The 23870-nt window shown below is 48.1% G+C and overlaps 2 protein-coding genes across 3 annotated transcripts; one reads left to right on the top strand and one right to left on the bottom strand.

The window, feature by feature from the left end:
* The first annotated feature begins 74 nt into the window (after positions 1-74).
* Positions 75-6986, top strand: Ccdc189 (coiled-coil domain containing 189). Its single transcript, XM_038319178.1, has 9 exons — positions 75-613; positions 896-927; positions 1635-1700; positions 2052-2221; positions 2966-3036; positions 3174-3290; positions 3381-3435; positions 3514-3600; positions 4771-6986. Exons 1-9 carry the CDS (start codon positions 542-544, stop codon positions 4947-4949), a joined length of 849 nt encoding a protein of 282 aa, XP_038175106.1. The 5' UTR covers positions 75-541; the 3' UTR covers positions 4950-6986.
* Phkg2 (phosphorylase kinase catalytic subunit gamma 2) lies at positions 5061-18531 on the bottom strand. Of its 2 annotated transcripts, XM_038319161.2 has the most exons (10): positions 18326-18531; positions 17855-17967; positions 10882-11057; positions 10558-10612; positions 9092-9157; positions 8852-9015; positions 6145-6235; positions 5909-6062; positions 5709-5834; positions 5061-5621 (listed from the first exon to the last, which is right to left on the bottom strand). In XM_038319161.2, the coding sequence occupies exons 2-10, from the start codon at positions 17947-17949 to the stop codon at positions 5328-5330; spliced, it is 1221 nt and encodes a 406-aa protein (XP_038175089.1). In that variant the 5' UTR covers positions 17950-17967; positions 18326-18531; the 3' UTR covers positions 5061-5327. The 2 variants fall into 2 exon arrangements, with proteins under 2 accessions (XP_038175089.1, XP_038175097.1); XM_038319169.2 differs by lacking the exons at positions 17855-17967; positions 18326-18531 and having other exon boundaries at positions 10946-11043.
* Between the last annotated feature and the right edge of the window lie 5339 nt (positions 18532-23870).

Genomic DNA, 23870 nt, shown 5'->3' with positions numbered 1-23870 from the left:
ACATCCGCGAACGTCCTGCGCACGCGCACCCGCACAGGAACACACGCACGCGAACATGCGCACGCGTGCACACACACACACACACACACACAAATTTCTTTTTAATTCAATATTTAAAAACAGCCATCCCACATAAGCAACTTTGAAGAGGCACGTGCAACTTGTTACGCATGCGCTCTATCTCCCAATGATTGGCTTGTGCTTGTACTTTCTACTTTCCTTAACAACGGTCACCCGGGAGACTAGCTTGGGAAGACGCCCACTGCGGATTGGCTACCTCGGTCTTCATCGCCGGTGGAGAACTACTAGAAGGGACAGGTCCGGGCATTGCAGTGGTAGAGCTGGCTGTCCCAGAGCCCGGACGGGAGAGCGCTTGACAAGTGGCTCAGAAGGACAAAGAGATGATCAGCCCCCAGTCCAGCCAGATCCTCGGAGTTAAGGTGCAGCCGGAATCTGAACAGCTCCCCCAAATGCAGCAGGAACTGGAGAGGTGTCCCAGCTCGGAGGGGTGAACTGGCCATGAGGACTGAAAACAGACGTGATGACTGAGTCTGCCGCAGAGGCCACCACATCTGAGGAAGTGGCAGAAGATCCTGGAGCCAACTTGTTCCCGGTGAGGGCCGGACAGAGTTGTCCACTAGTGAATATTTATAAAAGAGTTCCCGGTAAGGCGCCGCCAGTCATTACATTTACTACCGTTCAAGACATTTCTGGAGTTGCCTTGTTAAATAGGCTACTAAATAGTATTTAGAGCCCTCCAAAACCCAGTCTCGCCCCCTTTACTATACAATAAACTTATAGCGTCCTCAGACCTGCTAGGCATTCACGACGGACCAGGGATGAGGAGCCACGTCCTGTAAAGCTCTTCTTCCCGTTATCTGTTTTCTCTTCACAGCCGCCACTACCCCAGCCCCGGATCTGTATGTGGTGAGTGTGGAGAGCCCTGGGGAAATAAGTTCTCATTTGTATTCCTTTAAGGTCTCCCCAACAGTCTTGTCCAGCAGCCAGGGAACCCCAATTTTACAGATGAAGAGACTGAGCTGAGTGATGCTTAAGGTGACCAAGTCACCGGTGTTCTGGGCTCCTCAGTCCAAAGTGGCGGTGTGAGAAGACAGACAGGATGGAGCATGCACACATGATAGAGCGCTGTGCAGATTGATGCCAAGATCCTGGGCCACTTCACCATGGTCACACACAACAAGACAATAACTCACATTTTCTTTCTTTTATTTTCTTTCTTTCTTCTTTTTTTTTTTTTTTTCAAGACAGAGCTACTCTGTAACTTTGGAGCTTGTCCTGGAACTTGCTCTATAGACCTGGCTGATCTCAAACTCAGAGATCCACCTGTCTCTGCCTTCTGAGTGCTGGAATTTAAAGGCATGCACCCCCACTGTCCAGCAAACTCAAGTTTTCTGATCATTAGATTTATAAATAAAAGGTCTCCTGAGGGTTCATCTAGAGTCTAGATCCTAGACCACGATAGTCCTCATTTACAGTGGAAGTGAGGCCCACAAAAATGCCTTGCCAAAGGGTGCTTAGTACATTAGTTAAGCCTCGAGCCCTGATTCCCAGTCTGATGCCCCATCAGGAAGTTACACGAGCCATCAATGATTTGTCTCATCTTTTCCTGACAGGAAATACCTGGACCTCCATTCTATGCACAGACTGGAGAAGGCAGCCACTGTGGAAGAGATGAGAGAGTATGAGTTTGTGTTGGGAGAGACAGGACCCTTGGGAGGGAAAACACAGAGTGAGTGTCAGGTGACGGAGACAGAGAGGAGACTGTGTTTAGGGCTGCAGAGGCAGCTCAGTGGTTGAGAGCACTGGCTGTTCTTATAAAGGACCCAGGTTTGGTTCCCAGTACCCACATGGTCTGTAATTCCAGTTCCCAAGGATCGAGCATCCTCTGCTGGCCTCCCTGGCACCAAACAAACATGTGGTACACAACACACATGCAGACAAAATACCCATCCCCATGTAACAGAAATAAACCCTAAGGGGAAAGTGGGGAGCACTGACAGCCTTACTCATTCCTTCCTCTCCACCCCAAGGGTGCTAGCTGAGCTTCTGGAGCTTGGCTATCCTGAACAGAGCCTACGGGATGCTATCATCTTGGACCTCTTTTCCTATGTACTCATCTTCTGCCGCCAGCAGGACTTTTCACTAGAGCAGACATCAGCAGCTTGTGCCTTGCTCCAAGATCTTCACAAGGCCTGTGTTGGTGAGAGGGAGGCAGCCACCAGAAGCTCTGAGCCCCAGGAGAGGAGGCTGGGCTAGCACAAGTGACTGTGGGAAGCAGGAGCAGGGAGACCGCAATCTGGGATTTTTGTCTCAGCATAGCTAGTATCATGGCGCCACATTTTCATCACCTTTGAGATCTGTTTCCTTATCAGCAGATGAAACATGTGGTCTGTTCTAAGAAAGAGATAAATAGGGGCCTGGGGATGTAGCCCAGTTAGGAGAACCCTTATCTCGTATACACAAAACCCTGGGTCCAATTCCAGCACTGTCGGAGTCAGGATTACACGCCTCTCATCCCAGCACTTGGGAAGTAGAGGCAGGAGAATCAGAAGTTCAAGGTCATCCTCAGTTTCGAAGTGAGTTCAAGGCTGTCCTGGGCAACAGGAGACCCTGTCTCAAGAACAGAATAGCCTTCCTGCTGGTGGTATGATGGACCCAAGCCTGAAACCCCTGTGCTCAGAGGCTGAGGCAGGAGCAATGTCATTAGTTTGAGGCTGGCATGAGTTACACAGTGCATTTCAGTCCAGTCTAAATGAATGAAATGCTGTCCCAGAAACAAAACTAAACCTCGGGAGGGAGGGAAGGACCTTGTCTGTCTTGTTCAGTGCCTAGGGAAGTATACAGTGAGAACAAGCCAGGCCTTACTTCTGAATCCCGCACTCTACAAGTAGAGGGATGGTGGTGGGTAGGAAGGGCCTGACTGCCGCACCTCGTTTCCTTCCAGCCACCCCTTTGGGCAATGTGGAGGAATGTTACCGCTACTTTACCAGCGTTCTCTTTTGCCATGGAGTCAGGGTAAGATCTAGCCCAAATTCCTGTTCTCTCCCACTGCCCTCCTCCTCTTCCTCTGAAGGCCCCTGAGGTCTGTCCTGATTCTAGAGAGCTCTGCTTCTGGAGGCTGCCAGGGTGCTAACTCCTAATTGCCATCACAGCGGCCCCCGTTCAGCATCGACCTCTTTAAGGAGGAGCAGCTGCTGGCACTGGCAGACTATGTGGTCAACACCTACTTCCGCCACTTCAAGCTCTACAAATACGTCTTCACACCCCAGGTACTGTGTATGGGCAGCGAGGCCACTGTCTCCACTTTCCTCCTACGGCAGGTGCTGTCTTTTCAGCCCCTCCTTCCTGTGTCTCCCCAGGTTCGGCTGGACCTATCTTTGACTTACATGGGGCTACAGCTGCCTAAGCCAGAGGGTAAGATGGGCACAGATGAGCCAGGCTGGGACTAGGCCAGGGCTGGGACTAAGGCCTCTTCCTGCTTCTGGCTTGCAGAGAAAGAGGGCGAGGAGGCAGTGGAACAAGCAGCTACTCCACAGGAGCAAGAACCAGAGACTGAGATCCAGCCAGAGCAACAGCCAAGTGAGCACTGTCAGGAGTTGAGGTGCCCTGGGAGCCCTGGGACTCCATCAAGATTGAATGAAGGGTTTGGGTCTATTTGAGTCTTCAAGTCCCCGTTCCCCCTGCTGATTTGTTGTTTTGTAATACTGGGGAACAAAATGAGCAACATTTGCATACGCTTTCACCACTAACCGTATCCTCAGCCCACGCCCAACCCCTTTTTTGAGACAGGGTCTATTAGTCCTGCCTGTTCTGGAACTTATGTAGACCATGCTGGCCTCAAAATCCTAGAGATCCTTCTGCCTCTCAACTGCTGAGCCATCTCTCCAGTCCCTTGTTTTATTGGAGACAGAATGAGAGTGTGTGTGGAACCCAGAGAATTTGGGAGTCAGTTCTTCCACCTTCATGTGGGTTCTGAGGCTCGAACCCAGGTTGGCAGGCTTGCACAGCAAGCTCTTTTACCCATTGAACCATCCACCAATGCTTGTTTTATTTATTTATTTATTTTTGAAACAAGGTCTTGCTGTGTAGCCCAGGCTGGCTTTGAACTAATGATCCCTCTGTCCAGCCTGAGTGATGGGGTTGTAGAGGTCCACCATATGCAGCTCAGAACTTAGTTTTAGTTCTAGTGTCCCCTAAAATTTCTTGAAATTTATTTATTTTGTTTGGGAGTTTTGCTTACATGTTTATCTGTGCACCACATGAGTGCAGTACCCACAGAAGTCAGAAGAGGTCTGAGTGCCCTGGTTGTGAGCACCATGTGGGTGCTTGAGAACTAAAGCCAGATTCTGAGCCATTTCTCCAGCCCCATGTCCCCTCTCTAAATAATTCCTTACGCAAAAGTCCGGACAACAGTGTTGCTATGCATAGAAAAAGTGGCCCCTGAAAGAGCGATGGGGGAGTGGTTGACAAAGGCAAGTACAGATCTGGTAATACTAGGTCCCAGAAGGCCCGTTTTCAACACGCCACTGTGCCTGTTAACTCAATCCTAGAGTGGCGGAATTGTTACCACCCGTTTTTCACGAAGAAGCTGATGGATGGGCTGTCTGATGTCAGACGAAGGTAGTCAGGATCTGAATCCAGAAAGTGTAGTTTGGTCACTCTGCCCAGCCGTCTGTCTCAGAGCGACGGCACCACTCTGCACAGCTCATCCCAGATCCCCACCCTCCTGTCCTTCCTCTCTCCCAGTAGGCGAGGTGTGCATCCTTCAAACCTACATTAAGACGCAGCTGAGCAAGGAGCTGAGGCTGCTGCAACAGCTGGTGGAGGAGCGGCTCAAGGAGAGCGAGGAAAGGCTGAGCAGCAAACTGGCTGCCCTGGAGCGGCCCTACCAGCCACCTCCCAGCAAAGGCAAGACCAAGACCAAGTGATCCCCAGCATCTTCTCCAATAAAGACCTGGGCCAGAGCATCCCATCCCCCACCTTCATGAGCACCTTCTGTGCTCCCCATGCAACCAGACAGCGGACACGGGCACCGGCTCTCCCAGGCTTGTAGCAGTTTTATTTCAGATGCAGCACAGACAGCGATGACCAGGCCTGGCACAACACTGGAAGAGGTTCCCTTCCATCTCAGTCAGCCCCGATCTCCAAGTCCAGGATGAGTAGTAGTGGTAGCAGTCCAGTGATAGCAGTGGTCGGCTTGGCAAGGCAGGGCTAAAGTCAGAGTCCCAACAGTCTGGAATGATAAAAAAAAAAAAAAAAATCTCCTCCTGGAGAGTCCTGTTTTCTGGCTTGCCAGGGATGAGGTTCTAGCCCAGCACCAGTGCAGCCTCGTCCTCTGTGATAGTGTTGGAGTCCCCTTCTTCTTCAGTGGCCAAGGCGGGGAACGGCCTAGGAGGCTGGTGCTGGAAGAGGGCTGCCCGGTTCTGCTGCTCCCCCTTCTTCACCCAGTGCCCGTAGAGCCGGAAGGCACAGTTGTCAATGAGGCGCCGCACTGACCTCAGTGCATAGGGGTCTCTCAACAGTGCATTCTTGGTCAGTGGCCGTAAGCGGTGTGTGCTCAGTGCCACTCGTCCAGCAGCCAGGATTGTCCACACTGCCACCTGGGAAGAGGGACAGTATTCACCCCAATAGAGCATCCGGCACAGGGTGAAGGGTGAGGCCCAGGTGCAGACCCCGCCACTCCTTACCCGGAACTTCTGGCGAGGTGTGAGGTTCCAGTGTTGGCTGCCTTCGCAGCGCTCAAAGAAAGGGTGCTGCAGGGCTTGCTCAGCTGTCAGACGCTCCTCAGGATTCACCTGTAGCAGCTTTGAGATCTAGAGAAACCTTACAGCATGAGAGTCAGCTCTTGGGTCTTCCCTAGGGGCTCTCTTTCATGGCCGCTACTCACCAGGTCCTTGACAGTGTTGGAGCGGTCATCCCACTCGGGCGAACTAAACTGGTATTGCCCTTCCATGATCATACGCAGCATCAGGATTTGGCGCCGGTGCCAGAATGGTGGCGAGCCAGCCAGAAGTGTGAACAAGATCACCCCACAGGCCCAGCTGAGAATGAGACCATGGTTAGACTGGCCTAGGTAACAAGCAAGAATGACACACAGAAGGGGGAGGGGAGGACAGAACTCACAGGTCGACTTCTTTGCCGTAGCCTGGGTGGGTTTCATCCATGGAGCATTTAAGGATCTCTGGTGCTAGATACCCAGGAGTCCCACACAGCTCTAGGGAGAGAGGGAGAGAATGCTGCTAGGTCCTTCTGGAGCCCTGCATACCCGGGAGTCCCACACAGCTCTAGGGAGAGAGGGAATGGTGCTAGACCCCTCTGGAGCCCTGCATACCAGAGCCTTCTCAGTTCTGCCAGAGCACAAGTGCTCCCTATCTGCTCCTGTGTTTCCTGTGGAGCTGCAGAGCAAGACCATGACCCTATCTAACCAGCTCACATCCCCACCAAAGCTCACAGTGGCCTTCCTAGGAATGCCCACCTTGGGAATGACTGAGGTCTTACTCAGCCACATCATTTACCTCCTGAAGCCAAGTGACTCATTCATCAGGACAACTTGTGCCACGTTATTAGATACATAATACACGTGAAAAGTAAAATTAAAAGTTTTGCTGCATTACTTTCGGCCAAACCTATTCTCCCTTTCCCAGGGTGCATTCTGGTGAGCAGTACCACCATTCAGACAAAGGAGAACAAATAGAAATTTGGGGTTCTTTTTGGGTCTCTTCAATTTGAAAAGATTTTTTTCTTCTAGTGCCTGGGTTTTCACACATACTAATCAAGTATTCTACCACTAAGCTCCATCCCCGGCCTGGAATTTTTCTTTCCTTCAGACAGGATCTCACTACGCAGCCTTGACTGGCTGGGAACTAAGTCAGACTCAGATCTGCCTGCCTTTCCTCCCTGAGTGCTCGCGCTGAAGGAGTGTACCTCCATGTTCAGCACAAGCCGGAATTTCTTAAAGCATATACCGGGATGGTCCCTGTTTAAAGTCTATCCTTCAGTTGGGTATGGTCCACATGTGCTATGCTGGTCTTCAGAGCTAGTTCCAGGACAGACAGGGCTACACAGAGAGTCCTTGTCTCAAAACAAAGACCCCACAAAAACCCTTCCTTGATTTTCTATCATGACGTGAGAACCAAGGCTCGGTTCCTCCATCACCTGACACAAATCTGTATTTTTAGTGGTTTTTTTTTTTATCACTCAAGGGTACCAATTCTTTGATTTCAGAAATTCCAAACTATTCCATGTTGTACTTTCAAGAAAACCTAATAAGCCTAAATAGAAAAGGACTGGGAATGCAAGTATTTGACTATCTAGCATCTACTAAGAGAGCTCTATTAGACGGTCACGAGGTGGATGTACCTTTCCCAAGCTCACTATCTTCCAGGAAGCAAGGAAGAAGTAACAGTGTAAGTCGTGTGATCAGGAAAATACAAAAAGCGGGGGAACCTCCCTGAGTGGAGGCTGAAAGTGAGATCTGCATCGCTCAGCCCAAGAAAGGGGGTGAAGCAGGCAGGGCAAAGGGTTCCAAAGATGCAACGGAGCACAGCACCTCAAGGTAAAGTAGAGCTGCCCAGGTGCAAAATCGGGAGCAGCGTGGGCAAGGCAGCCCATGTCTTCACGCCTGGGTCTAAGGACTCCTACACTACTTACCTCTGGTCACTGTGGAGAAGACTTAAGGAAATAAACCACAGCAGAGGTTTGTGTGGCACCTGCCCATGGTAAATGCCCATTTTTTTTTTTTTTGTTTAAAGATTTATTTATTTACTACATATACAATGTTCTGCATGCATGGCTACATGCCAGAAGAGGGCACCAGAGGTCATTACAGATGGTTGTGAGCCACCATGTGGTTGCTGGGAATTGAATTCAGGACCTCTGGAAGAGCAGCCAGTGCTCTTAACCTCTGAGCCATCTTTCCAGCCCCTAATGCCCATTACTTGATAGCTATTAGTATGTGCAGCATAAAACCATAAAGGACAAGATAGCTTATGAAAGCTCTTAGAATTCTTGGATTTGAATTTGCTTAAAGTTTTCCATCTGTACTAGAAATACTGTGTGTGTGTGAGAGTGAGAGATGTGTAGGCCCAATGCTAACATTGGCCGTTGAGAAAGAGAGAGAGAGAGAGAGAGAGAGAGAGAGAGAGAGAGAGAGAGAGAAGGAGAGAGAGGTGTAGGCCCAATGCTAACATTGGCTGTCTTCTGCAACTGTTTTCTACTTTATGTATTTGGGCAAGACTCTCAGCTGAGCCCAAAGCATCACTGGCTGAGATCGCCTAATTAGCCAGTTTACCCCAAGGATCCCGTCTCCCTGCCTCTTCCATGCTGGTATTCCCATGGTTGCTGGCATCCAAACTCTGGTCCTCAGACTCGAATGGCAAATGCTCCATCCACTGGACCATCTCCCCGGTCCCAGACACATTCTTATCACAGTGAATGCATAGCATCAGGGGCCCCAGGGGAGATGTCACACAAGGCTAGCTGGATACACCAGGCTCCTCGCAGCACTGAAACACCACACAGAGGTCTTGTTTTATCCATGTTTCAAACAAATTGCTGGGCCCTTCTAGCCCTCCTCTCTTTCCTCCTAGGACAAAGGCCATCTCTGGAGCCCCCTCCTCTGTGGATCCCTCAGATTGAACAGTGTTCCTTTCTTCTAGCTCCCTTGGCATACTAGTCCTCTGCTTATCAGTCTCCATTCTCCAAGGTAAAGAAGTCCACTGAGTTGTTCAAAGCCTTGTCATCTGGGACTCCGTTCCCAAGCTGGCCAGCCAACCTCAAGCATGGGTCTCCTCCCCACCCCCCCCAAGTCTAAGGCACCTGGTCCCCTCACCTCGAAGCTTTTCGCCAGGTTCCAAATGGCAGGAGAACCCGAAGTCGGAAAGGCGGATCTGCATGTTGTCATCTAGGAGAATATTCTCGGGCTTCAGGTCTCGGTGGACAATGTTGTTGGTATGGAGAAAACTCACCGCCTCCAGCAGAGACCTCATGATGGACCTGGCGAGGAACAGACTCCTGGCTCTCCCTGTACCACTCCCCTGTCCACCTCAGGGGCATTAGGCTCTACCAGTACCTGGTTTCCTTTTCTGAGAGGGCCACCTTCTCCGTGAGATAGTCAAACAGCTCTCCTTTCCGCATCCTAGGGGACGGGGGAGGGAGAAGAGGCAGATGCACTCGACCGAGAAGAGGACAGGGCTAGTGAGGAGCGCTAGCTACTGCAGGAGTGAGCTGGATTCCAGGGCAGTTTCTGACACAGTGGGCTGGTGGCTGAAATATTCTTAATGAGCCACGAAGGGACACTTTTAGAAAGAACAGTGACTTCTTGTGACAATAATTTCCAGGAGTTCCTCCTTATCTGAGAGCAACTATAGTGGCAAGAGACCTCTTAAGGCCATCTAGAAAATGGGCCAAAAGTTCAGCTAACAGTTACCAAAAGGTAGAATGAGACGATTTTGGAGTTTGTTTGTTTTTTTTTTTTTGTTTTGTTTTGTTTTTTGTTTTTTCGAGACAGGGTTTCTCTGTGGCTTTGGAGCCTGTCCTGGAACTAGCTCTGTAGACCAGGCTGGTCTCGAACTCACAGAGATACGCCTGCCTCTGCCTCCCGAGTGCTGGGATTAAAGGCGTGCGCCACCATTGCCCGGCGAGTTTGTATTTTTTTATCATCCTTTAAATTGAGGCTACAGCCAAGTGTGGTGACACATACCTTTAATCCCAGCACTTGGGAGGCAAAGGCAGGAGAATCTATGAGTTAAAGACTAGACTAGCCAGGGCTACAAAAAACAAAAACAACAACAAAAACCCTCAAAAAGCAAAATAAATACATACAAAAATAAGCAAATAATAAAACTGAGGTTATAATTACAATTCTGATCAATACTCAAAGCAGACTGTCTTTGTCCTGCTACTCTGCAGGACAGTTAATAGACATTTCCTATTTCCCCTTAGATTTTTGCAGAGGGCAATTTAATAGCATCATGCTTTTTTTTCCCCCCCGAAGGTCTCTGTTAATCTTTGGTTTATTATTCCCTCTTCTACCAGATATAGGGTCTTGGTACATAGCACAGGCTGGCCTTGAATTTACAATCGTCTTGCAATTCTCCGCCTCTGGAGTCCTGGGATTACAGGCATGATGCCTGGCTAGATAGTACTCTTGAAATACTTTGGCCATTAGTTTGCACTCTCTAAGATTCAGATAAACCAAAGAAGAAGAACCCACAGACAGAGGTAGCCAGCAGTGCAGTGTGTTAAATGAGGAAAGACGCTGAGTGAGGAACTTTTATAAGGAATTAGTTCATGGGTGAGGGACTGGGACAGGGACCCCTGGGTCATCAGAACTCTTGGCATTTTGATTGTTCAGTATTACTCTTGAAATATTTGCCTCAATCATGGCACCTAAGACGAAGGCCTGTGCCTTGGGCTTTCAGGGAGGCAGAGCGAGATGTAAACATAGTGGTCTCCTGCCCACGGACGGAGCTGTACTTCTCAGGCCGAGCACGGAGGCGAGGAACAGGCTTCTCAGTCGGGCAGGGTGATACTCACAGGTCAAACACCAGGAACATGAAGCTAGAAGACTCGTAGGAATCGATGAGAGTGACTGGGGAAAGAGGCAGAGAGGCAGAGAGAGATGGGAAGGAGCAGATACACATCACAGGAGCTTTTCCACCCAAAGGCAGCGCTAGACTATTCTAGGGGGAAGGAAGAAGTACCGAGGAGGCCACAGGGACCCAAAGACTGGCCACTCTTGGAGGGAGAGTGAGGAGGAAGAGCAGAGAGACCTAGAGGCAATTCTAGGGTGTGGGTTAGGAACAGGGCTAGCAGACACGGGGGGCTGTCAGCCAGCAGGACCAGGGAATGCAGCCTCACTGATATGGGGGTGGCCAGCGACCTGGCGAAGTATGTGCATCTCTCGCTGTGTGGCTTCCCGCACCTCCTGCAGCTGCTCAGGACTCAGCCGCTCAGCGGTCACCTCCATGATCTTCACGGCGAACTCATCACCAGTAGCTCGATGAACGCAGCGGCGAACCACGGAGCTCACCCCTCTGGCGGAGTCAGACGACAGTCAATCAGGCCTTATCCTTTCCTTTTCCTCCCTCTCCTGGACATCCCTACATAGACCACGGTGGCCTCACATCCACAGAGATCAGACTGCCTTTGCCTTCCAAGCGCTAGGATTAAAGATGGGTACCACTATACCCACAAGACTGAGTCTTGCTATGTAGCTCAGGCTGGCCCTGAGCTCAATCCTCTTGCCTCAGCTGCTTAAATTCTGAGATTACAGGCATTCCCCACCATCTGGCTTCTTCCATATGGAGCCTTTGGAACATTATGCTTGCTATCCCAGACTCTGAAGACCCATACGATAGCAGGACAAGTGCCAGAGGAACAAACCCTGGCCTTCACAGTGTCCTCAGGCCAACCAGCCTGAGTACCAACCAGCAAGGTGCCACACAAAGCCCGCAGAACTCCGGCAGAAGACCTGGTGAAATCCAGCCTCTATCCTTCCCACTGTGTGTAAGCCCTGAGCAAGGCTTCTGACAGGATCCCAGAGTTTGTCCCTGGCAGGAGTGGTAAGAAACTATCTCAGTTTCCATCCAAATCCCAGACCTCCCTGTGACACTCTACGTGTGTAAAAGATCTGTTGAGACTAAGACCTCAGTGTAGGTCACAAATCTGCCACCCACAGATCCAAAATGACCCAATCTGACTCATCTGGACTTTATCTAGTACAACTCTGAAATATCTCAAAGGGATGTTGGAAATGTAGCAAGATAGAGGCAGGAAAGCCCATGTGGCTTCTGTAAGAGGTTCATGGACTTCCATGCGTGGGTTCGGCCATCAAAACATACTTCTGCTGGTTAGTGTCATACACAGAAGTCCCTTTGTTCAGAATTCTGTCATCCATACCACCAGTAAATCACAAAATACAAATCTATGGAGTGTCAGGTCAAACGTAGCATGGCCAATGTATGTCACCTTTCAGCCATATCTTTTTTTTTTTTTTTTTTTTTGGTTTTTCAAGACAGGGTTTCTCTGCAGCTTTTTTAGAGCCTGTCCTGGACCTAGCACTTGTAGACCAGGCTGGCCTCGAACTCACAGAGATCCGCCTGCCTCTGCCTCCCGAGTGCTGGGATTAAAGGCGTGCGCCACCACCGCCCGGCCCACCTTTCAGCCATATCTTAACTGCACCATCACACACCTCCTCCTGCTGTCTTATTCTTGTTACTTTATAATTTCATTTTCCTGTCCATCTGAGCCTCAAGCTAACGGTCAAATCTGTATGCATGCATGTATGTATGTATGTATTGGAACTCTGGGCCTCACACATGCTACGGAAGCATTCTACCATGAAGCCACATTTCCAGTTTCTAGTCAACTCATCTTTAATAAACTTCATTTAAGAATTAAAGCCGGAGGGGCTGGAGAGATGGCTTAGAGGTTAAGAGCATTGCCTGCTCTTCCAGAGGACCTGAGTTCAATTCCCAGCAACTACATGGTGGCTCACAGCCATCTGTAATGTGGTCTGGTGCCCTCTTCTGGCCTGCAGGTATACACGCAGACAGGATATTGTATACATGATAAATAAAAAAACTTTAAAAAAAAAAAAAAAAAAAAAAAAAAGAAAAAAGAATTAAAGCCGGGTGGTGGTGGCGCACGCCTTTAATCCCAGCACTTGCAAGGCGGAGGCAGGTGGATCTTTGTGAGTTTGAGGCCAGCCTGGTCTACAAGAGCTAGTTCCAGGACAGGCACCAGAGCTACAGAGAAACCCTGTCTCGAAAAAACAAAAAAGAATCTTGTAATTAGTGGTTAGTGGTGCACGCCTTTAATCCCAGCACTTGGGATGTAGGGGTAGGTGGATTTCTTTGAGGCCAGTGTGATCTATAAGAGCTAGCTAGTTCCATTACAGGTTCCAAAGCTATAGAGAAACCCTGTCTTGGAAAGAAACAAACAACAACAACAACAAAAAACTCTTGTAATTTTTTGGAAGTTCAAAGGGCTCAAGTCACTAAGTCATCCAGACCAGACTAAATGCCACCTCCACCAACTCCATGTTGTTCTCTAGCAGAAAGGAACAACTCTTCAAGCATTCCATAAGCTTTTATTTTAATGGCACTTACTCTTTAGTAAGCCTTTCTATTAAGATTCTAGATCATTTCCAGGAGGAAGCCAAGTCTTAAGACTCCAAGTCCAATCTTTTTTCTGCTGATAAACTCAGTGCCTTGTTCTCTGCCCGTTCCTTAAGAGGTCAGCTTTGGGCTGGCGGCATAGTTTAGGGTGGTGTGCTTGCTGAGCCTGGATTAACAATGCCCAAATACAGAGCTGGGCTGTAGCTCAACGGGAGAGTACTCGCTTAGCTCATGAAAGTCTCTGGGCTTAAATCCAGCCACCCAGTCCCCCCACCGAAAGTCCGCCAAAACAAATCAACAGAGCGGAGTATGTTGGCCCATGCCTGTAATTATAGCACTCGAAGGCTGAGACCGTAGAATTTTGAGTTCCAGGCCAACAGTGGTTACACAGAGATTCTCAAAAATAACAAATATAAATAAGCCAAGCTTGCCCAAGGCTCCATCCTTAGTCCTGAGCACCCTCCCTGAGCACCCGACCTCTGCAACCTCAGTCTCTAAGCCCAGACGTCTCCCCCGTCAGGTCCCGTCTGCCTGGACATCCTTCCTAGTCCACATCTCTCAGGATCAACACACACTGCATTTCCCCCAAACTAACTTCTCTCTCTGATCTAATTATTAATTGTTCCTATTGTTAACACTGGTGCTGCTCACACTCCCAGGCTAAACCGGCCCCCTCTCTCCCTCCCATCCAGCCACTCTCTCTAATCCACACCCTAGGGCTTCACCCCCAGCTCATACACTGCCATGGGTCAGGCCTTCATCTTCCTTATTTGGATGACTTTAACAGCAGCCTCAGTCTCTTCCCAGCTGCCGAGGTTCTCATAACTTATCCAACACGCTGCTTCTCCCCAACAGCTTCGTAAACAGAGGTTCAATCACGTTACTCATTGTCTGAAAACTTCCCAGCTTATCAGTCAACAAGGGTAATAGCCTCTTCTCTCCTCCTCCCCCTAAAGTTCTGGGGACTGAACCCAGGGCTTCATCTATGCTAAGCAAGAGCTCTACCTACCAGCTGTCTGTCCCCTTTTGGATGACACTTAGCCCCGCCCCCTGCATAGTTTCACTGTTAAATGTGGCTGGCCTGAAACTCCAAAGAGTTTCATCTGCCTCTACCTCCCACACGTACCATGCCGGGTAGTGGTGGCGCACGCCTTTAATCCCAGCACTTGGGAGGCAGAGGCAGGTGGATCCCTGTGAGTTCTAGGCCAGCCTGGTCTACAAGAGCTAGTTCCAGGAAAGGCTCCAAAGCTACAGAGAAACCCTGTCTTGAAGAAAAAAAAAGCATGTACCATGTGCTATATGCTCAAGCTGACAACTAACTGTGGGGTTCACTCAAGATTATCTCTCACCCTATTACCTGAAAGATAAAAATGAAACCCTAATAAACTTCCTGGTATTCTGGTTCTTACAATTTCTTTTTTTTTCCTCTTCTTACAATATTTCTGCCCCTCTTCCACAATGCACATACACACACACCCCAATAATAAAAAGAGGCTATCAATTTTATTTATTTTCTTTTTTTAAAAAAAATATTTATTTATTATGTATGCAGTGTTCTGTCCGCATGTATGCCTGCAGGCCAGAAGAGGGCATCAGATCTCATTACAGGTGGTAGTGAGCCACCATGTGGTTGCTGGGAATTGAACTCAGGGCCTCTGGAAGAGCAGTCAGTGCTCTTAACCCCTGAGCCATTTCTCCAGCCCCCAAGGCTATCAATTTTAAAGTGGAGGGCATGGCAGATGTTTGAGGGAAGGTAGTGGGAAGGTGCTGGATGGAGGAAAGGGGGGGAGAAGTGATAATAATTCTATTTCAATTAAAATCATATAAAAAAAAAGGGGGGCTGGAGAGATGGCTCAGCGGTTAAGAGCATTGTGTGCTCTTCCAAAGGACCTGAGTTCGATTCCCAGCAACCACATGGTGGCTCACAACCATCTGTAATGAGGTCTGGTGCCCTCTTCTAGCCTGCAGGCGTATACTCAGACAGAGTATTATATACATAATAAATAAATATTAAAAAAAAAAGGAGCCGGGAAGCAGTGGTACACGCCTTTAATCCCAGCACTCAGGAGGCAGAGGCAGGCGGATCTGTAAGTTTGAGGCCAGCCTGTACTACAGAGCGAGCTCAAGGACAGCCATGACTAAGGAGAAAGATAAGTGATAATGTCATAATGTCACCTCTGATCTGCCTCCTCCAAAACGGTTTTGTTTCCCTAGGAAGTGGAGTCCGGGTTTGGTTCTTCCCCACAGGTCTCACGCCTCCCGTTGTCCCGAATCCTGTAAAGCCTCAGGATTTGGACGTGGGCTCTTTTTCTTAAAACACTCTGTGGTGGCTTGAACGAGGATACCCCCACAGGCACACGTGTTTGAAGGCAGGCTCCCTAGTAAGTGGAACTGTTTGGGAAGGATTAGGAGATGTGTCCCTGGGGATGAGTGTGCTCTCCCTGCCTGCTGTGTGTGGATAAGATGTGAACTCTCAGGTACGGGTCCCAGTGCCATGGCCCCTGCCATCATGCTCCCTGCCAAGATAATGGACTGACCCTCTGAACTGAAAGCAAGCCCGCAATTCAGTGCTTTCTCTTATAAGTTGCCTTGTTATAGTGTTTTCTCACAACAGCAGAACATTAACTAAGACACAGTCTGTCAACCTTCTTCAAGTTCTAGAAGCTTTAAATATCTATGGGCAATTCACACACTATATTGTCTTTGATCCTTAATTTCCCATCAGAATCCTGGTTCCAACTGTGAACTGACATCTCTGTGTGACATCTAAATGTGTCTGGCTGAGTCTAATGCCACGCCTCTGTCTGTCCCAGGCCTCCAAAGCAATTCACATAGCAGATCCTGCCAGGCTTCTAAGAGGAAATTCTTGTTTTCTCTCTAGCTCAAAGCTACCTCCCCAGGTCCCTTGGTAGGCCTTCTTTCTAAGCGATCGCTAAATGGTGACATGACCCAGGACCTGAGCCTTGGCCCCTTTCAGCCCTCTGTACTCTCTCATGGCTATTTTCTGCACGTTGATGTCTCCCAAATTTGTGGTTCTCATCTAGATTTCCTTGACTTCCAGAGGCAAACCCATTGGAAAGTGCCGCCCACTGGGGCATCTCAAACTGCATATTTCCAAAATGAAACTCCTGATTTGTTCACCCCATTCCCCAATCTGATCCTGTCTCTGTCTTTGTCATTCCCATAAACAGAACTCAAGTGCTCAAATAAAACCCTAAAAATCGGGCTGGGCGGTGGTGGTGCACGCCTTTAATCCCAGCACTTGGGAGGCAGAGGCAGGTGGATCTCTGTGAGTTGGAGGCCAGCCTGGTCTACACGAGCTAGTGCCAGGATAGGCTCCAAAGCTAGAGAAACCCTGGCTCGAAAAACAAAACAAAACAAAAAAAAACAAAACCCTAAAAGTTAACCGTTTGTTCTCCTTCCTTCATGATCTGTAGCCAGTCTCCTTTGAAATCATTGCCTGGACCCCCCCCCCCCTCAATCTCTTTAATCACCACTAATCTAAACAACCACCATCATTAGCCCCTTTCCTATCCAATCTCTGCATAAAAGCCAAAAAGATCTTTTTTGGCTAAAATTGTCCGAACATGATCATCCAACTCACGCCAAACTCAACAGCGAAACAGAAGGTGGAGTCTGCTTTTATCCTCTGTTAAGTGAGGTGCAGGAAGACTTCGGGCCCTGCTCACAAACACCCTCATGTCATGTCACCAGTGTGAAAGCATGCAGGGTACCCCATGAAATTTATCATGGCCTAAAGCCCTAGGGTACCCACTTCTCCAACTCCATTTCTTCTGTCTTTCCCAATTCTTCTTTCTTTTCTCAGTAACTATGGAGCCAGTCCTGGAACTCGCTCTGTAGGCCAGTGGGAGTAAAAGCGTGTTCCGCCACTCCCTGGCTTTCATTCCCGGCTTCCTTTCCCACCTCTTATCACAGCCTAGCCACCGCCTTGAGCACGACACTAACCCCCTCCTCTAAATGAGAAGATCACCGCTTCAGTTCATGACTTACGTCTTCTCATACTTCACTTTCAGCTCAAAACTCAGTTCCTTGGAGCTGAGAGAGCAGTTCTGTGGGCAAGCGCTTGTCTGCCATGAATGAGACACTAACTTTGATCCCCAGCACCTAAACCCCAACCCTCCTGTCTGGGGAGGCTTCCCTGTTTGAATCCTACTGCCTACTTTCCCCCTAACACTTGCTTCAACCTTTATCTTGCTTTATCTCTCTACTGTTGGAATGTAAACTCCAAGACAGAGACTTTATGGGTTCCTGTTACCCCCTCACCTGGTATCATTAGTGTCTAACACAACATAACCAACACACTATGCTTCCGCAACTAAGACCCAGAGCACCCCCGGGGTGGTGGCGACCACAGTAGCGTTTATACAAGACCCCTAGCTAGCTGGAAACCTTCGAAAAGTACCCACGTGCTTCTTTCTGTCACTTTAACTGAAATACAATGAACAGGCATTTTCTACCCTCCCAGTGTCCAGTGTGTCTGGCACACAATCAAGTTTGATGCTTCAATCAATCTTGTTGACTATATAAATGGATTAGGGAAAGAGAGGGGGAAAAAGAGGGTTAATCCAGATCCTAGTTTAGTCACTGTTTTCCACTGACCCCTTCCCAGCAAGCCGGGCTTCAGAATGAATCCTTTATCCTTGGCTAGGATCCCACTCCTCTGTAGCTCTGTATTCCTGGCCAAGGCTCACCTGCCAATGACGTCCTTAGGGTCGTACTTCTGGTAAAACTCTTTGGCCGCAGCCCAGTCGGGCAGCTCATCCTCCGGCCCCACGTCCAACGTCATTCTGAGGGATGTGGGAGCCTGCGCGGAGGAAACGGAGGACAGTGAGGGTAGGGAGACCCACGGATTCTGAGACGAAGCACATCGTGGCTCCCGGGGGCGCAACACCTGCGGCTGGGGCGCCAGGGTCCTGGGGGGTGGGGGTGGGGTAGGGGAGGATCAGGACCGGGGAGACGACAGCGAAGGGCCAAGGGGGAAGGGAGGGTAGCAGGGCAGGGAAAGGGATAGGGAAGGGAGGGGGGAAAGGTGGCTCGGAAGAAGGGGGAGAAGGCACAAGTGCGGGCGGCTGTTACCGCGCAAGCGCACTTGGCAACCACTGGGAGGAGGAGAGGGGTCTCGAGCAGAGTAACTCGTGAGGATGGGGCAAAGACAGTCTAACCTGGGCAAAGACTCTTCAGCCGCCTGGCTCGCGTTTATTCCTTTGCTTTTAACCCGTAGGCCGCCCACAAAGATTTAAGGCTCCAATCCCGTCATTGCAGCCACTGACCCTCTCCGCTGCTTGAGGACTAAGACTCAGAAACCTTGCCGATTGGAAAGTGGCAGTCCAATAGGAAGCCGGGAATCCAGGGCAGGCGAGGACGTTAGAGCTAGAAGTTCCCTAAAGGTCTCCACCATAAGGAGGAGCCTCAAAAACAGCCAATCAATGTATGGCATTTGCTTTTATCTAGTGGTGCTGCAGGTCTGGAAAGGGACGCGGAAGTTAGGTTACCGGAAGTATGACATCTCCGCTGTAGTTCACGGATCTCTTCAGTTTCCTCCAAGAATCCTCATCGTTTGTCTGCCACCCTCTCCCGACTGGAATCCTCATCTTAATCCGGCTCTTTATTATAATAAGAGCCTGTTCCAAGATTCTCTTATTGTGGAAACCTTAAAACGCATGTAACCGAGTGTGATCACTCACGATTTTAATCCCAGCACTCAGGAGGCAGTGGCAAGCAGATCTCTGAGTTCCAGGCCAGCCTGGTCTACACAGCGAGTTCCAGAACAGTCAAGGCTGTTATACAGAGAATCAATCCCTGTCTCGAAAAACTAAAGAAAACAAACAGTATACGTATACATAGGCAGCTTTGCCAATTGGTGCCAACTAAGACCTCATCCTGGGCAGCAGATTCTCCAAGGTTACCAGCCTTGTTCCCCAGAAGCCATTGGCTTTAAAAAGTACACTAGGTTGTAAGGTTACTTCGAGTAACTTCAAAGCCAGCCCAGCCCTAAAACCTAGGCTCTGGACTAACAGCAATGTAAACAGCAAAATCCTTGAGGTTACATTTTAGCAAGAGACAATAATCTTTCTTTTCTTTTCTTTCCTTCCTTCCTTCCTTCCTTCCTTCCTTCCTTCCTTCCCTTCCCTTCTTCCCTTCTTCCCTTCCTTCCTTCCTTCCTTCCTTCCTTCCTTCCTTCCTTTCCTCTTCTCTTCTCTCTCTCCTCTCTTCTCCTCTCTTTCTTCTCTTTCTTCTTTCTTTCTTTCTTTCTTTCTTTCTTTCTTTCTGACAGTGTCTCATTTATGTAGCCCTGGTTACACTAGAATTTTCTGTGCAAACCAGGCTGGTCTGGACCTCCATCACTATTGCCTGAGTGTTGGGATTAAATGTGTGCAAGACTCCTAGTCTTCGGAATGATGGCTCAACAGCTTTTTCTGTAATGAAAACAAGTAACTTATGGAGTACTTTGGCTTTCTACCTCTCTAGAATACTGATCTGGCATCAGGCTTAGCTTTAACAACTTGTGCCAAAAATGAGAACTTTCCTAAGTAGGTTTGTTGTTGGTATATAGTAGATAATTAACCTGAAATTAGTCAAATTAAAAGTACTCATATAATTAAGAACCAAGATTCTTCCTGTGACAATATGGAATCTGGAACTAGAGGAAGAGCCCTACAGGGAGAAATTAGAGCCACGACGAAAAAATAGATTAAAAATATTTCATTATATGTGGAGACACAAAAAAATGTGAGCTTGTTTCTCCACCTGTCTAAAGGTCAGACCTAGGGTGTGCTTACTTGATGTTTTGGACATTAAAATGGCCCATAGAGGTAGATTCACTCCACCCTGACCAGAGGTTAGGATATTCTGTTTTGTTTTGTTTTTTTCCAGATGGGCTTCTCTGTGGCTTTGGAGCCTGTCCTGCAACTAGCTCTTGTAGACCAGACTGGCCTCGAATTCACAGAGATCCGCCTGCCTCTGCCTCCCAAGTGCTGGGATTAAAGGCATGCGCCACCACCGCCCGGCTTAGGTTAGGATTCAAATACACTTCGGCTACTTCTTTGGAAATTGGAGGTTTGATCTTGGGAGTGGCTGCCTTCAGGATACTTGGTCTAGAGTGGGCTCACCACCTAAATAACAGAATGCTTTTCTCTTGAATTAACAACTTGATTACTTAAAATAATCTCATATCGTGGCTTATTTCTCACAGCTAGCAAGATGGAAAACAAGAAGTACAAGTTATTTTTTGTTGTAGTGAGAAATACTGGAATATTTTCTATATATTTATTTATTGATATTTATTGAGCTCTACATTTTTCTCTGCTCCCCTCCCTGCCTCTCCCCTTCCCTCTTCAATCCTCCCCCAATGTCACGATGCTCCCAATTTACTCAGGAGATCTTGTCTTTTTCTACTTTCTACTTCCCATGTAGATTACATCTATGTAAGTCTCTCTTAGTGTCCTCATTGTTGTCTAAGTTCTCTGGGATTGTGGTTTGTAGGCTGGCTTTCTTTGCTTTATGTTTTAAAACCACCTATGAGTAAGTACATGTGATAATTGTCTGTCTGTGTCTGGGTTACCTCACTCAAATGTTTTCTTTTTGTTGTTTTTTAAATTTATTTATTTTTCATGATATTTATTGAGCTCTACATTTTTCTCTGCTCCCCTCCCCGCTTCAACCTTCCCCCAAGGTCCCCATGCTCCCAATTTACTCAGGAGATCTTGTCTTTTTCTACTTTCTACTTCCCATGTAGATTATATCTATGTAAGTCTCTCTTAGTGTCCGTATTGTTGTCTAAGTTCTCTGGTCTAGTTCCATCCATTTTCCTGCAAAATTCAAACTCTCGTTATTTTTTTCTGCTGTGTAGTACTCCATTATGTAAATGTACCACATTTTCCTTATCCATTCTTTGGTAGAGGGGCTACAAGTTAGTTTTTAATATTTTTCTTGAGTTCCAAACTCCTGGAACCCATAGGACTAACTAGAAAGTAAAGATAGAGAGAAGCAGAAGTTACAGAAGATATTTCCTGGATCTCATCTTTAATACAGAGAAAGGGAAAAACTCATTAATTCAGTAAGCAGATGGGCACACTTAGTAACAATCCAGACAGGCAGCCATGATAAACAGAGAAAACAATATCTGATGTTTGAACTGGAAACGACTATTTTTAAATTAAATTTTATGTGTATGTGTGTACTGTGTGTGGGCATGCACATGCCAGAGTGTGTGTGGTCAACAGCCATGTCACAGGAGGTGGTTTCCCCTTCCACAATGGACATCATAAGGATCAAACTTAGGCTGTCAGGTTTGGTGACTGGAATATTCACTCCCTGGCTATCTTGTTGGCCTTGAAAAATATTTTTAAACAAGAAATGGAAGAGATGGAGCTGGAGAGATGGCTCAGAGGTTAAGAGTACTGGCTGCTCTTCCAGAGGTCCTGAGTTCAATTCCCAGCACCCACATGGTAGGCTCACAACCAGCCATAATGAGATCTGGTGCCAACTTCTGGCCTGAAGGCATACATGCAGGCAGACCATGTATAATAAATAAATCATTTAAAGAAATGAGATTCCCTTAACGGCCTGTTTCATACTACTGTGAGACATGGGAATGAATGGTGCAATGGTGACACCCACTCTCTCCCCTGTGCACCCAGGCATGCTGATCTTCAGCTCCCAGCCTGAGTCCCTTCCTTTCCATTTCTCTCTTGAAGAGGCAGCTTCTGTCTCTCCCTTCTCCCCACTTCTTCCCTTCCCCCAGTTTCTCTGCTCTTCCCCCTTCTCCCCTTCCCTTCCATAACCCACTAAATAAATATCCAACTTCACTCTGCATGGCATGCCTATCCATCTCGGTGGTCTCTCATCTGCCACGTGGCTTCCAGCCTAGGACCCAGCTGCATTTGTGGCCTGCTATGGTCTCTGGACCCGCTAGGGGACCTGCGGTGGCATGGTCTCATGGCCCGCTGCCCCATATCACCACTTAGGGACCTGCAGCATTTTATTGTTACCATTACAGATGGAATCTGAGTGTGTGGGAGCAAAGGAATTAATAATGTAAATTTGCATAATCTGATGTAATAAAGGAAAAAGAATTCCTGGTAGGAGCTGGGCAGTGGTGGCGCATACCTTTAATCCCAGCACTCGAGAGGCAGAGGCAGGCGGATCTCTGTGAGTTCCAGCCTGGACTACAAGAGCTAGTTCTAGGGCAGGCTCCAAAGCTACAGAGAAACCTTGTCTCAACAAACAAACAAACAAAGAATTCCTGGTAGACTAGTTCATATGAAACACCAAGCTTATTTATCAGTGGCTAAAGCTTCCTAATGTCAAGTTCTGGAAGACCCCAGAAAAATGACAGGCATTACTAGGGAAATTGAGCATTCAAGAGTCAGTGCTCGGTGCCACGTGTACCAGGCCTGACAGGACTATTTTCATGGGGGTCACAAGAGAAGAGCAAGTTAATTCAGCAGAGACTTCATGGCTCATATGGAGCTTTAATAGCTTTTGCAGAGTCCCATGGTGAGATAGTTCGGTACTTGTCACCAACACTGGTGATGAGTCAACTCCATATGATGTAAGAAAACCAATTCCTGAACATTGTCTCATTTCTTTATGCAGGCTGTGCTGGAGCCCTCCCCCACACAACGCACAAGACCAATAAAAATGGGGATAAGAGCGCTGGGTCAGTGGTTAAAAGCATTAGCTCTCTTGTAGATGACACAGGCTTGGCTCCCAGCACTTACATAGTGTCTGACAACAATCCGTAACTTCAGTTCTAGATCCAACGCCAGCTTCGGACCTTCCTGGGTAGTAGGCAAGCATGTGGCACAGATACCCATACACAGGCAAAACACTCAGATATGAAATAATAAAAATTTTAAATTACAAGAATAAAAAAGAAATTGAGAGCCGGGCGGTGGTGGCGCACACCTTTAATCCCAGCACTCGGGAGGCAGAGGCAGGTGGATCTCTGTGAGTTCGAGGCCAGCCTGGTCTACAAGAGCTAGTTCCAGGACAGGCTCCAAAGCCACAGAGAAACCCTGTCTCGAAACCCCCCTCCCCCCCCCCCAAAAAAAACCAACAACAACCAAACAAAAAGAAATTGAGATAAATGTAGCAAGATTTCTATAAAGCCAGCATTCCTCTTAAAAAACAAAACAAAACAAACAAAAAACTGAAAAGCCTCACCAAAGTTTTTCTAAGTGAGCAAGTCTCCTCCCCAGAGCACATTACTTCCATATGGAAAAAGATACAAAGGGTGGAGCTGATTTGCAGTTAGGCGTGATTAATGGAGCGTAGTAGTCAAGCCTAAGTTTAGGGCTGGCTCCAGTGACAAGTGCAGCAGACTAACACGGGCCTCGCTGGCCTTACTTTCACTTGGACCTGGCCAAGCAATGCAAGTTATCTCTCCTGAGATCATTCAGGACACCGGAGATGACGCGTCCCTATCAGTCCAAAGGCAGTGTCCTAGGAATGAGACCAGATGGCTCAAGGAAAAGGTGGGAGGGTACTGTCCTGTCTGTGCTACTGCACCCAACATTACACTCTGGATAATTAATTCAAATGTTGTATTTGATCTTGCTAATGTTTTCATAGTATCCTCTGCTGGAAAGGACTTAAGAGAGTCACCGGTCCTCTCTGATAAAAGTTTCATTATATATAATGCTAACCTTGGACTGTCTCACAGACTTGGGAAACATCTGGAAGAACAGTAACAACGACGATGAT

Source organism: Arvicola amphibius, chromosome 1 (assembly GCF_903992535.2).
Source record: "Arvicola amphibius chromosome 1, mArvAmp1.2, whole genome shotgun sequence".
NCBI classification, from domain to species: Eukaryota; Metazoa; Chordata; class Mammalia; order Rodentia; family Cricetidae; genus Arvicola; species Arvicola amphibius.
Note: the sequence above shows the minus strand (reverse complement) of the source record. Positions and strands in the feature narration are given on the sequence as shown.